At 31.5% G+C, this 16,184-nt stretch overlaps 1 protein-coding gene across 11 annotated transcripts in view; it reads right to left on the bottom strand.

Moving 5' to 3' along the window:
• The window catches only part of LOC118190257 (muscleblind-like protein 1), a 307,429-nt gene that overhangs the window by 29,061 nt on the left and 262,184 nt on the right, over nt 1-16,184 (bottom strand). For 10 of the 11 annotated variants that reach the window (XR_015040246.1, XM_085813184.1, XM_085813183.1 and 7 more), the window contains one exon: nt 8,431-8,496. The exons of the other annotated variant lie outside the window; for it this stretch is intronic. Coding sequence is in view for 9 of the 10 variants with exons in the window: in XM_085813184.1 (XP_085669310.1) it covers nt 8,431-8,496 (66 nt within the window). In the remaining variant the exon portion in view is untranslated. The remainder of the gene's footprint in view (nt 1-8,430; nt 8,497-16,184) is intronic. 11 annotated transcript variants of the gene reach the window in all.

The following is a 16,184-nucleotide window of genomic DNA, read 5'->3' on the forward strand; positions in this document are numbered from 1 at the left end:
GCCCCCTCTATAAGATCATAGACTTAGCTCACTATACAGTGCTTAAATTCTCTCTTAAGCTCATAGATTAGTTAGTTTAGTACAATGTCTAAAACATTTCTTTTAATACGAAATAAAGAAACATAAATATAAGCTTTACCATGCGGGCCCAATAAATAAATAAAATTGCAAAAGACACTAAATTTCATAACTACTTAAAGATACATCTACAATTAGTTTAGCAAATATATACAGATTATTCAAATAGGATTTGACATAAGCACTCAAAAGAATTGTTTTATAAAATAAAAAATTATAAATAATTCAGCAAAAGCTTGAATATCCAGAAAGCTAAAAAAATGCTGAATGCCAGGTAAGTGAATATTCTTGATAGTTGAGCGAATTAAAAGTAGCAGAAGACCCAAATGAATGGAAAAAGAAATTTCAGTCTAAAATTAGAAGAACAGTAATCTTATTTATTTTAGCTTGACTTTAAAAAAAAATACATTTAACTTTAAGAAAAATTTTTTAAAAATGGATTCCCGACATAACACGCAAAATACTTTTGTACGCCTTAAAGATATGAAAGTAATATATCTATCTAACCCACTTATGAAATCCTGTCAACAGGAACCTGCCAAACTTGCATTACATTGCCCATAAAAAAACTTAAATCCTTTGCCATAATTTTTCACATGCTTCACAACTGTTTATCCATTTTCAAATATAGTCAAATATACACTGGTGTGCAAAAATTAAGGACGAGACAGTTTTTTCAATATAACTTTGTACAAAAGCTTTCCAAATCAACACATTTAATACCGTAAGATCCCCAATACGTAAGGACATGAGTAATGTAAGCAACACTTACTAAAAGAGAAATCAGAGGGATAAAAAGAAGCTTTATTGAAAAAGTAGCATGGAGCGCAATGCGGCTGAAGGCCGAAACATCCCTGTGATGGGTGTCCAGCAAGAAACATCGGTCTTTAATAGGGGATATGATCTCCCCTGACTGCTAGGCAGGTTTCACAGCGTCTGCCCATGCTGAGAATGAGGTGTCAATGAGTTGTTGAGGCATTGCTGCCCATTCGTCTTGCAGCGCCAAACAAAGCTCCGGAATCGTTACTGGTGGTAAGGTACGAGCTGCCAAGCATCTGCCTAGAAAATCCCATACATGCTCGATGGGATTGAGATCCGGAGATCGTGCCGGCCAATCCATACGTTCAATATCCTCACTATCTAAGAGCTGTTCGGCAGCTACTGTGCGATGACATGGTGCATTGTCATCCATGAAAAGGAACTGCGGACTCATAGCGACTCTAAAAAGACGCACATATGGAAGAAGAATCTCGTTACAATAACGGGTCCCGTTGACTGAACCTGCGTCGAAGATGTGAAGGTCTGTACGACTACCAAGCATGATGCCTTCCCAAACGAGAACACCGCCACCTCCATACCTGTCCGTTTCAATGATGTTCGAGGGATGATTGCGGCTTCCCTGCTCTCTCCAGGTAAGTATCCGATGAGAATCGCTACTCAGACTAAATCTGCTCTCACCTGTAAAGAGTACTCGCCCCCATTGATTGTCTCTCCAATTCTGGTGTTCCCGGTACCACAGAGAATGCCTTCTCCGATGGGCAGGCGTTAGAGGTACACACCGTAGAGGGCGTCGTGCAAACAGACCACCACCGTGCAGTCTTCTGGCCACGGTAAAATGCAATATCGGTCATCCAGTCGCCTGTGTCGTGTGTCTAGCGATTTCTCCCGCTGTCTGCCGCCTGTATCTTCTGGCCTGTAAGGCAATATAGCGGTCATCTGCGGGTGTGGTTCCTCGTGGACGACCACTACTAAACCCCCCGATAGCTGTTCCTGTAGTTTGAAATTGTCTCCAAAGTCGTGAAACGATGCAGTGAGCAATTCCGAACTGGGCCTGATCTATAATCCGGACCTCAAAGCTACAAACTTTCTGCGCATGCGTCGCGTTCACGCATGTGCACAGGCGTTTACGAGAGCGCGTAAGACCCTTACGGCTGTGAATATGTTTGTGCGCATGCGCGTTTAATGTGTAACGGAGTTATATGCTAAGCTAAAGTTATCTAATTCAGTTAATGTTGCAGATTGCGTTGTTCCTTAATCTTCGAATCGGATCTGGCTTATTATTTTTTGCAGACTGTTAGAGCAATTTTATAAAAGTAAGCTTGAACTTTCGATTATGTCAAATAGAATTTCCGATATATATTTACTACAAAGCGAAAGTATGTTTTGAAATCCGAAATCTGTTTATCAATTTCACGCTGCTCTGCGGAAGGGGGGGGGGCAGAAACGTCATTATTAGATTATGATAGATTAGAAAGATTATGTCAAATAGAATTTCCGATACAGTCAAAAGTCGTTAATCCGGACTCCTCGGGACTTCGGCGATTCCGGATTATCGATTTTTCCGGATTATAGATCATCAGTTTAAATCTGGTAAGATGGCATGCAGAAATTACAAAATTAAAAATATGAAACCGTAATTTATGAAATAAAGAACAATTATGATCTAAAGGGTATCAAAATTTACAAAAAGAAAAAGCTTAATATTTATTTGTTTACTTTATTAAACATTTCCTTCAATGTAAGTTGCTTCGTTTCATGTGATAATACTTTCTCTTTAATTCTATTAAACAGACATAATTTCTTGTTTAGTTACAAAGTTCCCCTGTTCAAGTCCTATAATTGCGGTGTTGAGAATACCGACTAATTTGTCAATCGAAATGTTTTCGTTTTCAATAACCTCTGGGTCACTTTCTTCACTATCGGAAGCGAATTATAATGACGAGGAACTTGATTTAAATCATATCAAAGACGGAGTACATCGAGATGAAATACTACACTTAGTACGGAATTATAAACCAAATAAAATAAAAACATCTGCCCTGAAGATAAGGATAGTGCTGACAGATTAACTTCCAATCTGCGGCGTGAAATTGATAAACAGATTTCGGATTTCAAAACATACTTTCGCTTTGTAGATACAAATTACATATTAGTAAATATATATCGGAAATTCTATTTGACATAATCTTTCTAATCTATCATAATCTAATAATGACGTTTCTGCCCTCCCCCCCTCTGCCGCAGAGCAGCGTGAAATTGATAAACAGATTTCGGATTTCAAAACATACTTTCGCTTTGTAGTAAATATATATCGGAAATTCTATTTGACATAATCGAAAGTTCAAGCTTACTTTTATAAAATTGCTCTAACAGTCTGCAAAAAATAATAAGCCGGATCCAATTCGAAGATTAAGGAACAACGCAATCTGCAACATTAACTGAATTAGATAACTTTAGCTTAGCGTATAACTCCGTTACACATTAAACGCGCATGCGCACACATACTCGCAGCCGTAAGGGTCTTATGCGCTCTCGTAAACGCCAGTACGCATGCGCAGAAAGTTTGTAGCTTTGAAGTCCGGATTATAGATCATTCCGGATTATGGGTGTCCGAATTAACGACTTTTGACTGTATATATTTACTAATATGTAATTTGTATCTACAAAGCGAAAGTATGTTTTGAAATCCGAAATCTGTTTATCAATTTCACGCGGCGGATTGGAAGTTAATCTGTCAGCACTATCCTTATCTTCAGGGCAGATGTTTTTATTTTATTTGGTTTATAATTCCGTACTAAGTGTAGTATTTCATCTCGATGTACTCCGTCTTTGATATGATTTAAATCAAGTTCCTCGTCATTATAATTCGCTTCCGATAGTGAAGAAAGTGACCCAGAGGTTATTGAAAATGAAAACATTTCGATTGACAAATTAGTCGGTATTCTCAACACAGCAATTATAGGACTTGAACAGCGGAACTTTTAGTAGAATTAAAGAGAAAGTATTATCACATGAAACGAAGCAACTTACATTGAAGGAAATGTTTAATAAAGTAAACAAATAAATATTAAGCTTTTTCTTTTTGTAAATTTTGATACCCTTTAGATCATAATTGTTCTTTATTTCATAAATTACAGTTTCATATTTTTAATTTTGTAATTTCTGCATGCCATCTTACCAGATTTAAACTGATGATCTATAATCCGGAATCGCCGAAGTCCTGAGGAGTCCGGATTAACGACTTTTGACTGTATTCAGTTAATCTGGCTGCAAAAACTCCCTTCCCCCAAAAGCAGAATTTGAAGGTTTATGCTATTGTTGTGATAACAACATGAGAATGTTGTTTAGCAAAGGTTTTAAAAAGTGACAAAAAGTTTTTTCCACTGAAATTAAATGCCTAGTTATTGAAATGCTAAATACAATGAAATCAGGAGGACTATACAGAAAAGGTTTACATCATTCAAGACATTTATCTTGCATAACTATGTTAAGCCTAATGTTACTGAAAGACTTGTGCTTCCTATTTCAATTTTCTATCAACTTACATATTCTGTTTAAAATAATATTTTAGTTTAGAAAATGTATCAAAATCTGAGGCTAGGTTCCTTTGAAGACATATAAGTTAATATTTTTGATTAACAGAATTTACATAATAAAAAGAGATTGGAAAAGCTAAAAATTAAACATAAAGAACACAAAAGCATATCTACCGAGAACAAAATGTACTTAAAATTCTTTTTATTATTATTACTTGCAAATAACTCAATGTATTCAGAACATTTTCAATTTCCTAACAATTCCTGATGACAACACAATTATATTAAAAATTTGATATCTGAATACTTCCAAATAAAAATAACAATGGGAGAAGTCACTGATTATTTAAGCATGGCAAAACATGCAAGAACAATCTGCTTCAGATATAACTGGGATGATCTGACAGATGATTCTTCTATGGAAGTGGTGGACAAAAACACTATGCACTAAGCATATTTAACTATCAGGAACAAATTAAAGACAAACTGCCAATCAATAAAAGATATACTGAGATTTAAATAAAATGTCAAGTTTCATTCAATGATTCTTAAACATGACTTGTGCATGGATGCCACTCTGATAAAAATGTTGGCAGAAACCTTTTTAGAAGTTACAGAACCATGGCCTGTATGCATACATAATAAAACAATATTTATATGTAGTAATTTTAATTTTGAAAGGAATTTATTTTTGACAAATTTGCCATTAATCTACAAGCAGCAAATCAAAGCCTAAATGCACAAGAGCACATGAAAAAAGATGTATTCCTTCATTTCAAATAGATTTGGGGTATAAATGATAAATGAAATATGTTTCACTAAAGCAGATGATAATTTTAACAGATATTATAATCCTATCAGTAGTTGAACTAGTTCCCTATCCTATTAGTAGTTGAGCACAGTCAACAATAAAATAAAGTTGCAGTCCCACAGTCAGGAAATAGTCTGCAGAAAAATATTCAATGAATTAGATATAGAAAGAAAGAAAAAAAAAAAAAAAAAAAAAATTTCTCTTTTTATAATAAAATTCATTGCATTAAGTTATATATTTTTATTGGAAAATACCTATCTTATATTTGTAACTGTATGATGTCAATCAAAGTGCTCTGAATTTTTATTTTGGAAGGAAAAAAAAAGTGCATTTCAAATAGCTCTATTTACCTGGTTCTAATGGCTATGGAAGAAAATGTTTATTGTCTTATTTAAACTCTGTACAAAACATTAACTACTGACACCTGCATATATACTTAATTTTTTAATTCTTTTTCAGAATAGAGCATTAAAAATGTATCTGAATAGCTGAAAATATAGATAATAATACAATAATAGCTATTACTGATATGTTGTCTACTATCATTATTCATGTCCACATTTACCCTTCCCCAAAGACAGATTCGTCAATTTGAAAAGTGTCATAAGTAGCTTTGAACCCTAATACAAGATTATGTATATATATATTAAACACATTTATAATTAAAAAACTACTATCACATTTTACAAGCCTTTTTTCAATCTATTTCATGATTTTTTATATATTAAGGGATATACAAATAAATTTCAAGATTGCTTTGTTTCATATGCAGTTTTCTAAATCTGCTGAAAGCTTTTCCAATCAAATCTAAACACAAAATTAAAGAGATGTTTCGATTTCTTTTTAAATCTTTACCTAAATTATTATGTAGATTCAGTAATGAAATAATATTTCTTTTTTTAATTTCTGGATTATAAATTATATATATATATGATTAATCTATATATCAGGGCGGAACAATGAATTATTATTTAGGTTTTGTTAGGTATATACTATATTTGTTTAAAAAGCTTTTATTATTTTTTCATAATGGAGGACAATGATGTTATTTAATTAACATTCACAGATTAATACACACTTCACTGATTAAACATTAAAAAAAAAACTCACTAATGAAAATTGTATGAAGCTATTTAAGTTGTCAAATAAGAACAGAGCAATTGATGTTTACCTTAAGTTAGCCATGAAAAAATATGCTGCCCTCACAATGAAAATTTTAATATTTAGCCACTTAATTTTATAAAAACTTGTAGGGATGAAAAAATATTTAAACTTGTCATATATTATCTTTATGTTAACTTTTATTAAGGTTACAAACCTACTTTAATTTTCAAAAGCGTACCTCATTAAACATGTTAACATGTCACTACGTGTGAATGCAAACAAACATTCAGGGTTTTTAAATTTGTGTAGGAAGGGACTACAGTAAAACAAAATCAGAGGGCTTTTATAAACTACCCAAGTTTACATTTGTATTCATTTTAAAAATGCACCAGTAAACCACCATTTTGTAATAAAGCATATCATTATTTATGCATAATTACTGAACATGAAATTATATATATTGGCAACGGTAATACAAACTCGTGTGAAAGCCATGGTTATGTAGAGCTGAAAATATATATCACAAGCAAAATAACATTAAAGAGAAAATTAAATTTCCTCTGTGACAAAATGCAAATCACAGAGTTATATCTTAAGGGTTATCAAATAAGTTATAATGTAGCAACATAATACATTTATAAAAGCTTAGTATTCTAATATAATAAGGTTGTTTGGGGAGCATTCCATGTACCACCAATAAAAGTGCAATTGATTAATAATATTGCCTAATATCTAACAGCTCACTGCAAGACCAAGTTTCAAAGAAGCAAAAGAAATGATAGCACACTAACTTATTCATGACTGAGAAATATTTTTATTAGTTTTACAAAATTTTTTATAATGAATAAAAAAGTGCTGTACATTATTTGGTTTTAAATTTAGAATATATTCAAAAAATTATACTATTCAATTGAAAGTTTTCAAATCAAACAACATAATTTATTAAATATATATTAGATACATATTGTACACAGCTGGGGAGGATTAGAGTTGTTCTTCAGTAGACTAAGTATAATAAAAGAAAATGCTTTGCTTAAATTTTTTTATTTTTTCAACAGACATAATTCTTTTGTGCATATAAAAATGTATACATAATCATAGCACTAAAATAACTTTTTGTATCAGATAGCATACTATTTCCAATATTAAGTCATACCTCTAGAAGGATTTAGCATATTATTAAAATGGAATTTGCCTGCTGAATTAAACTTAAAAATATGAAATAATAAAAGTAATTTGAAATATATACGGCATCATCAGCAAAATATTTTTCAGCCATGATCTGTTATGTACAATTGATACATTTTTAATGAATTAAATAAGCTGACTAACCTTTCCATTCCTTCCTAGGTAGAACTTTTTTCAAGACCACCACATACTTAGCAACACATAAACAGGTTGTGCATAACCATGAGCAACTTTTTTATTTGTTATTTAGTTATGCACATTAATTACTAATAAAATGAATTCTAATTACAAATTTATCTATCTCTAATATACAATTATTAAACATTGTAATGTAATGATCTTTTCAAAGCAAATTATGATATGTAATCACCAAATAAAATTCAACAGCATCTATATATATTTGTAGAATACTTTAGTATTTAGTGGTCTAGAAATAAGTTAATAAAGATTTTTAAAGTCTGAGTTAAAATGAAGAAAATCTAGAGCTGAACTATTGCAAAATAAGTTTTAAGGAAGGATTATTATAAGGTGTCAGATTTTAGTTTTAAAAATATGGCCATTAAAAAAGATTTTAAAAAATCATACTAAGCAGCGAGATTACACTCCTCTTCATACTTTTTAGGGGGTGGGGGAGGTCTGGTGTTAAGTAAAAATAAAATGTTACATATAAATACTGGAAAGGTTTTATTAATGTTATTACTAAATGATATTTAAAAATAAGATAATTACAGCTATTACTTTTTATTTTCTTCATAGCTGTAAATATGAAACTTTACTAAAATCTACTCACTGCTTAGTAAACAACTAAAACTGCTGGCATGAGATTCTGAGGAGGTTAATAATTTAGTGAAGAGATATATATATTGGCCTTGCAGTGAGCTTGTAATAGCATACTAAAAGAGAGCTTCATGCAAAAGCAGTAAGGGCCAATACCAGAATGAGGTCATCAGCAGGGTCACGAGGGCGCTTCTTGCCGATCAAGGTCTCGACCACGTGCGGCTAATTAGTATGCACAGCAGTTCGTGGTGTATGGCCGATTGTTTGGTAGGTGGCAGGAGTGGGCAGCACGACACAGCAAGCGGCAAGGCGACGAGAGAAACAAAAAAAGAGAGCAACAATTATAGTTCAGCTCACCATGTCTATGCATGCAGTTTGAGAGCCACTCAAAAGTAAATAAAAGGCCTTGTCCTCTGTAGCCGCTTAAAGGGCTCATAAATGTTTTGTCGTATCTATATGCAAAATATTTACAGACTGCTTTAGTAGCGTTTTAGTGTTATCTTTACATTGGCAGCAGAAAATAAAAGAGGCTTTCACCCAAAATATTGCTCGTTCTTTCACTTTATTAACAAAACTCATTTTAATACATTTACTGATATGCTTTACTAAAAAAAAAAAAAAAAAAAAAAAAATTAAATCATATCAGATCTATATTTTATAGGATTTTGTGCACTTAACAAGTTCAAATGCATCTTCAAGCCTAAATGAAGCCAGTAAACAATCCAATTGTGAATTTTAAAAACAAAGAACTAAAAGTAAACTTCATAAAATTTAAATTTTAACTCATCACAAATCCATAAGTTTTGCAATGAAAAGACATTAATAGTTCACTATAAGAAGGTATGAAAATGATTTCACTACTAAAAAATAAAGTTTGTAGTCCACACAGATGTTTTTAAAAAAAGACATGCATCTAGAAAACATAATTGTGGCAAATTAAAAAATATAAATATATATATATCTAGATGATGGGGAATACACTCTTTCTCAAAGTGCACAAAACCCAAAATAAATACTTTAATGCTAGAATGAAGTCTTTTGCTAAATTTAAACAAATTTTAAATCTTTGTGCTTGTAGGGATCTCCTGTTTAAAGGCAATAAGTAAGTCACCTAACTGGTATTTTATATGTTAATACGTAAAGTTTAGTTAATAAAGAGAAGATTCAAGTTTATAACACTAAAACTATAGGATTGGGGACATGCAGCACAGAGGACATGTCCAAACATATAAATTATACGGATCCCAATACTTCATGCAGTGCACTAGCATAACAAGCTTACAATAAACAAAATCAATAATTACATTACTAACATTCATGGCTGAAAGGTTACTTTGATACATAATAATAGAGAGTAAGTAAGAAAGAAAAAAAAAATTAAAGCACTTGTATGGTAACAGTCCAGCAACAGATGTTTCATGCTATCAAAACATTTAACTCTACAGTTATTAAGTGATGAATGCCACAAAAAGGGGGGAGCTATCCTATTTACACATAATTATACACATTCCTGGATAACTAATTAATTTATATTATGCATTCAAGTTTTTAATACTTGGTTCTATTTATATGCATATGAGTACATATACATACATGTAAACACAAGCAATAAAGCTCTGAAATATGTTTTTATACAAATATTATGTAAATTTTTTGAAAATAAATAATTTAAATATGTATCACATAATGCTACCTATTTTTCACAAGGGTTGCATTTGAAAAATAAAAATAATTTAAGCAATACTTGCATGCATAAATAAATACATTTACTAAATATTAACAGACCGGGGGGGGGGGGTCAGATGACTATACAGCTAATGTTGCTGATAGTAGTGCATAAACAAAAGCAAAACTGCATTTATATTAGTATCCTCAAATGTATATAACTTGAAGCTAACACATCATAATAAAAGAATAAAATATAAAAGTAAACTGCTAGTGATGCTTTTAAATAGAAAATAAAAGTTCTACTTGATAACATCAAGACTGACATTCATGTTAACTATCATGCGAATTAAATCGTTAAAATTTAAGAGCAATCTTACTCCTTTCAGCCATGCTAATAAAATGAATACAAAAACAATGAAACAACTTTCTTTTTAAATGTTTAAAGTTAAGTCAAATTTTAGTTAAATAAAAAAAAAAAGTTTTGGAAATTACGTTTTTGTATTCATAAGTGTGTTTTTATATTTAGTTTCCTCATTCAGACTTGCCAACTGAAATTATTTTACACACAACCAAAAAAATTATACACATATTTTATGTAGAATCACCAAAAATCTGCCAATAGAGTACAGCATGATTCAATGCAAAAACAAGAATATTTTTGTGATAAATAATACACTTTTCATGCCAATAGAAAAGAGAATTAAAATTAAATGGTAATAGACATCTAGACAAAACACAATGCAGCATATGTAAAATGAAGTGACAAAGCTCAAGTTATACTAAAAATTACAAAATATTTAATATTTTACAAATAACTAAGTAGCTATTTCCCCCTCCCCTTAGCATAGTGGTACACAGAAAACTACTTTCTACATATGAATAATTCTTTACTTATTGTCCGTATGCTTCTTAGCAAATATAATATGCTAAACTGCACATTTTTAGCTAAACAATATAAAAATTGCTTCAATGAAAAAATTAACAAGTATTTCAGCTACAAACTATTCTAAATTGTTAGTTAAATTAATTATTACTCTTCATATTAAATGTTCATGGTAAATTTAAAGGGGTTCAGTTTATTTTTAATATTGGAGATTATTAAATATTTCACTTCCTCGTTTAAAAAAATTCTCACATTTGTGTACAAATAAGGGTATAAGTGTATCAATTAACTAAATATTAATAGTATTACACAAAATTAAAGTAGCGCAACATAAAAACTTACAATGAGAAAAAGAACACACTATTAAAATATCGTGAACACACTATCGTGATATAATCACATTTTTAATAACAAGTACTTAAATTAGTGAACTTTCTTCAACTCACATTTAAACCACTCAGAAACATTAAGGTATTTATGTATAATATATTGTCAATGCCAAATCAAAGCCAGAAGTCTAAAAAATCACTGTTCTAAGAAAAACACGTTTAAGATTTGACATACAGTTGAATTAGAAAAAAGTTAAGTTATAACTCCAATATATAATATATTTATGTGTTGAAGTTATAACACATTATATATTTATGTGTTGAAGATATAACACATTATATTTGTTTCACTTTTTTCCTTTAGCACAATATAAAACAAAGCATAACTCAGTGTAAAATGCAAGTAAATGGAAATAATAAAAACTGCTAATTCCCGATTTTGGTATAGTGACAGTAATATATAAAAAGCACATGCCATAATAACTACTGGTTAATGCAATCAAGATATCCCACAATCATAATCCTAAACATAGAACAAAAAATCTAAATTAATGAAGTAGGATTTCAAATTTCTTGTTACACTCTTCAAAACGAAATCCAGAGGAAACAAAATAATAATAAATATAATGAATATGGGCTAAGCATAGGAATGATCAAGAAATGGCACAAATGTAATGAATACGGGCTAAGCTTAGGAATGATCTAGAAATGGCACAAATGCTGAAGTAGTCATCAAATTCAAATAATTCTAAACAGTCATTTTATTTTCAATCTAATACAGTCCAAAGTTCAACATGAACTAATATTTGGATGTACCAAACACCACTAGCCCCCCCCCAAAAAAAAAAAGTATTTTCCCAACCTTTTTTTTTTTTTTTTTTTTTTGAGAATTTTTCTTTTATAAAGTGTAGGAATGGAGAAAGTTGTACTTCAGAAAAGCAGGTATGCCATAGAAGTGATTTTTCTCCTACCTAAGATTTCTTATGTTATTTTCAAACACCTGCTGGCCAAGGAATCGCACTATGCCAATGACCATGTATCAACTGACATTGCATTGATGTTAGCCGAGACAATACTTACAACCCTTGAATGATTTGTTGAAGGTGGGGCCGTTAGCATTTTTCTGTTGGGCATAAATAAAATCTCAAGACACATTTATTTGGTATGGAATGTTACTCATACTGTTTTTGTTTTGTTAACACAGCAGAAAGGAAGGAAGAAAGAATTAAGATTCCAAAGAATTTACGATCAGTTAGCATAGCTCATTGCATTCTTCCCTTAACTATTTGGTTTAAAGCAGCTTATTATTTTGTTTATTATTATAAATTTTATAGTAAATGACAGCATTTCTAATTTACCCTTTTCTCAAAACAGTGCATACATAAATCACTTAATGGATATCAGAATTTTGTGCATACTGAAACGCAGATATAAAATAGCTTTTTAGTATCAGATGCAACATTATGAGCAGCTACGAATTTTAGAAATATTTTAATGTAAAATATGATGTATGGGACAATGGAAGATCACGAGAGATACTTATAGACATTTTCTAAAATGCTAGGCATAATTTATTAGCCAGCTATTAAATTGTATGATGATGAAGAGAGCCATGAATTTTAATGTTTTCGAACATCACACGAAAATGTAAAATTTCCCGATTAATGGAATGTGAGAAAGAATACAGAAGACACAACTGAAGTCTTGTATTACAATGACAATGCATCAATCAACAGAATGGCGTATACTTCTAGTAAGGTTTTAAGCACGAAAAACTATTGTCGTTTTGGCTTAAGTCACATTTAATTTCACATGATGGTAATTCAGGGAAAAAAAAAAAAACTTTCTTAAAGAAATATTAATAGAGAATACTTCTTTTTAAATTTCGGTGTCATTTTATTAGATTTAAATTGATGATAAAAAATCTGGAAAATTTCGAAATCCAGAATCAGTGAAATCCCAATGATTCTAGGTCTCAGACTCTGTACTATATCATGCAGCAGTCAAACTAAGTCAAGGCAAGGTTTTCAAAGGATTAGGTATTAGGTAAAAGAAATTATCCACATCAAATTCCATCAATTTAATTTGTTTCAGTCAAATGACTTAATACTCCATTTATTTTAAGCTAAGTTCTTCAAAGCTTATATAAAGACTGAACAGAAAAACATTATTTCCCTCTCTAACACTACTTTCACAAAATCATAAGCTTTAAAAATAGCTTCTCTACGAGGGGGACACACTATGGGGGAAAATAAGCTTCTCTATGAGGGGGAATAGACTATGGGGAAAAATTATCATTCAGCTAGCTTTTCATTTAAAAACATGATAACAATGACTACTTCTTTTAAAACTAAAGTCCCTAGCTATTATGTTTTAGCTAAACTAATCTCCTCTGTTCTTATGAACATCTAAATCCTAAAGAATTTTAAACATCCTGCAATTAGCACATTTAATATGCTCAAATTATCAGAAAATATTTGCACATGAAAAGTCAGTTATAGAAAAAACACTTTATCATCTCAAATAGAATCAAATTACACAAAAGATCTGATTATGTCACCTATGAAGTTCTATGTTTTAAATAACTGCAATACACTATTCTTTTATAATTTCATGCTCATACATATCTAAATTACAATATACCTTCTAACAGAATAAAACAATAAATGCATTTCAGCCAAAAAACTAACAGCAAATTTCTCAAAAATAGTATACAAAAATAATTTCAGTTCTATTTTAACACACATTACAATTTTTTAAAGAAAAAACTCATATTTTTAAATGAGCACATCCATTAAAAACAGATTCATCATAGATCATATTATCGTAATAAAAATTTTTAAAATAAATAACAACAACAAAGAAAACTCTTAGCAAGATGACTGTCAAAAAATATGTTTTCGCCCTATTTAAAGTGGAATATCTAGAAAATTATAAAAAAGACAAAACTGCATTGTGATTTGTCTCAGTCAATACAAAAAAAGTTTCTGGAAAGGCATTAGGTCAAAATAGAAGAATGTATTAAAGTAACAATATGCTTAACTATAGCTTTTACTTAAAAACTATAAAAAGTCTTTTTATTTCATAAACACATATTTTATCAAGAAAATAAATGATGAAGAACAGTTACATGAATGAATGTTAGTGAAATTTCATGTAAGAAAATGTATCAAAAGTATGCAAACATTTAGGAAAATAAAAATAAACAAATTAATATAAAGCATCACATCTCTGAAAAACACTTACAGCCTGGAATTTATATAAAAATTACAATAAATTCTAAAATTGATTATTAATAAGAAAAACTTCTGAAATGTAAGAATAAAATATGTACTGATCAAAATCTGAAGAACATATAAAAAAAAAAAAGTTTCTAAAAGTAACCAACACAGGGCACTCACACGTCATACTGAGATGTTTTATGCAAATCACGCTATCAGTAAAACACTTGGCTGGAAACGGATTTGTCATTCAAAGCCGTCAGCATGCTTCTTTACAAGATCGGGCATTGGTGGTTAAATTGCCCTACAAGTTACATTGTGAAGCCAAGTTACATCCACAACTGTTACATTGCGAAAATTTCCCACGGAGAAAGAACTGAAGGTGCTAAAAAGCCCTATTTCATTGAATGGGATACGGAATTTAATAGAACATTTTGAGGAAACAGGAAGTTTGGATGATGGTCAATGCAGTGGCAGACAACCCTTGAGAGCAGACCATGCCCATGTGGTACAAAGTGTCATGAAAAATATGGCAGCCGAGACATCAACGGGGAGTAGCAGTGCTCGTGAAGCTGAAAGAAGAATGGGGATTCCAGAAGCGTCTATTCAACGTATTCTGTACGGAATGTTGGATCTGTATCCGTACAAAATCCAGCGACTTCACCAGTTATTACTGGCAGATACAGATGCAAGACAAAAGTTTGCTACATGGGTGCTGGCACAAATGGAACATAACCCACAATGGTTGCTGAACATCATGTGGACGGATAAAGCCCACTTTTCACTGAATGGTGATGTCAATACACAAAACAGTCATCTTTGGGCGACGTCAAACTCTCATGAGTACCAGAACCAGCAACTGCATTCTTCTTATGTGTTTGGTGTGGTTTAACCACGTCTTTTACTCTGGGCCCTTTTTTTTTTTTTTTTTTGAAGAACCCTGTCCTGTATCCGGCATGAAAACCTGCAGTCACTGCAGCATGGTATCTTATGCTTATGCGTGGCCACGTTGTACCTGCATTGCAGGAAAGACATGCGTTACCTGTTGTCACCTTCATGCAGGTGCTCCACCACACATTGCACTTGACGTCATCTTTCACTGAAGACCGAGTGATAAGTCCCGGTTGCAAGATTCAGTGGCCCTCAAGGATCACCAGACTTGAGCCCAGCCGATTTTTTTGGTTGTGGGGATCTTAAAGTCTGATGTGTATCGGGGCTCCCCAACCACACTGGTGGAACTGAAAAATGCCATACCATCACTGCCATCGATGGCGACATGCTACACTCGGCTGTAATAGGTGTAGTGACGTGCCTCACTTCCTATTACCCTTTGGTGGTGGTAATGTTGAACATCTGTTACTATAAAATAAATGCATAGTGTCATGTTACTGTGATCTGTTTGACTGTCTGTTTCTGTTTGTGTGATTTGAATAAAACATCTCAGTATGACGTGCGAGCACCCTCTGTAGGTCACTTTTGTAAAAATTTTTTTTACATGTAAAAAAATCCAATGACTTTCTGACCATGACTGGCGCAAACAGAAAATTTTTTAATGCATTCCTTCTTTTATTACGAATTTTTGAACTTTGTACGAATTTATGATGCACCCCGTATATATAATTTTTTTAAAAACTTTTTTTATACCTTTAATGCACACACACACAAAAAAAAATCTTAGAGAAGCACAGTTATACATTACATTATTCTAGTTTAGTTCATCAATTTACAACAGAATTTCTTTCATTGCAAGCTGCTTTTAATGCCTCAGCTTGTGCTCTCCTGAATCACTTTCCAAAATCAAATCTTCTC

This window comes from Stegodyphus dumicola, chromosome 3 (assembly GCF_044657685.1).
Source record: "Stegodyphus dumicola isolate Sdum_Otavi_A_Nest chromosome 3, ASM4465768v1".
Classification (NCBI taxonomy): Eukaryota; Metazoa; Arthropoda; class Arachnida; order Araneae; family Eresidae; genus Stegodyphus; species Stegodyphus dumicola.